Source organism: Monoraphidium neglectum (assembly GCF_000611645.1).
Source record: "Monoraphidium neglectum strain SAG 48.87 unplaced genomic scaffold scaffold01749, whole genome shotgun sequence".
NCBI classification, from domain to species: domain Eukaryota; kingdom Viridiplantae; phylum Chlorophyta; class Chlorophyceae; order Sphaeropleales; family Selenastraceae; genus Monoraphidium; species Monoraphidium neglectum.
The window spans coordinates 1-1,012 of record NW_014011879.1 but is presented as its reverse complement, the minus strand read 5'-3'; the positions used below and the strand labels follow the sequence as shown (position 1 = coordinate 1,012).

General features: G+C 63.2%; 1 protein-coding gene across 1 annotated transcript in view; it reads left to right on the top strand.

The window, feature by feature from the left end:
- Window positions 1-779, top strand: part of MNEG_8897 (amino acid transporter) — a gene marked incomplete at both ends in the record, with an annotated part of 3,141 nt that extends 2,362 nt beyond the window's left edge. Inside the window, 2 exons of the mRNA XM_014042630.1 lie at window positions 236-529; window positions 733-779. Coding sequence (XP_013898084.1) covers window positions 236-529; window positions 733-779 — 341 coding nt within the window. The remainder of the gene's footprint in view (window positions 1-235; window positions 530-732) is intronic.
- Window positions 780-1,012: the final 233 nt, after the last annotated feature.

Sequence of the window (1,012 nt, the reverse complement as noted above, 5' to 3'; positions counted from 1 at the left end):
GGGGGGGGGGGGGGCGTCCACACGCGTGTGCCCTGGCGGGTGCGGCGCGGGCCGCGGTGCGCCGCCTCCGCAAGCGGTCCTGTTCTCTAGACTCTGGACGCCGAGAGCGATGCCACTTATCCCTGCGCACCCCTTATCACATGACTTTGTAGTCCTGAACGGCCCCGGGACACTGCAAGCATCAACCAATTGCGCAGCCACCCAACCACCCAACCAGCCAACCATTCAAATGCAGACCTGATCAACGCCAACATCTGGAGCCACAACTTAATGGTCCTCCTCAGCCGCCGCACCTCCCGCGGCAAGCACCACGGCGGCGCCCGGCCCTCGGACGGCGCCGCGCTCTCAGACGTCGAGTCGGCCCCCCTCGCCGCCGGCCCCGGCGCCGGCCCCAACCCCTCCTCAGACGGCGGCGCGGCGGCCGCGTGCAGCGGGGATCATCCCTGGGGGCCGTGGCTGGTGGTGACGGCGTTTGTCGTGCTTTACTCGTACGGCATATCGATGACCATCCCCTTCTTCTCCACCCTCGGTGAGTCACCGGCTTTGACCCTCATCTGGAATTGTGGGGGCTCCACAGAGCTCTCTATCTTTCCTTTGTTCTGGGCTCCTCTTCGCGGGCGTTGCATCAGTGTCCCGCAGGCTGCATTTCGATCCTCCTTTGTTGATGTATCGCACAACAACGCTGCTCCGCCGTCTTGTACATAACCTACCCCCTCCCCCCTCCACCCGCAGTGGGCATCGTTTCATCTTCTACCTACCTGCTTTGCGCCTACACGTGAGTACTGGGCCCGCCCTTGACATTCCAAATCCCTGACCCGGATCGCCCGTGTTTGTCAGCGCACTCGTCGCAACATGCTGCAATCTGCGGTCCGTCTCGTCATGTACCGCCTCTCAACCCGGCGCCAATTCATCTCGCATTTACACCTCCACCACAACATGTTCTTTGAGCGGTTCAGATCTGGGGTCCAATATTAGGTCGAAGCCCGCCAACCGCCCCCCCCCCCCTCAACCC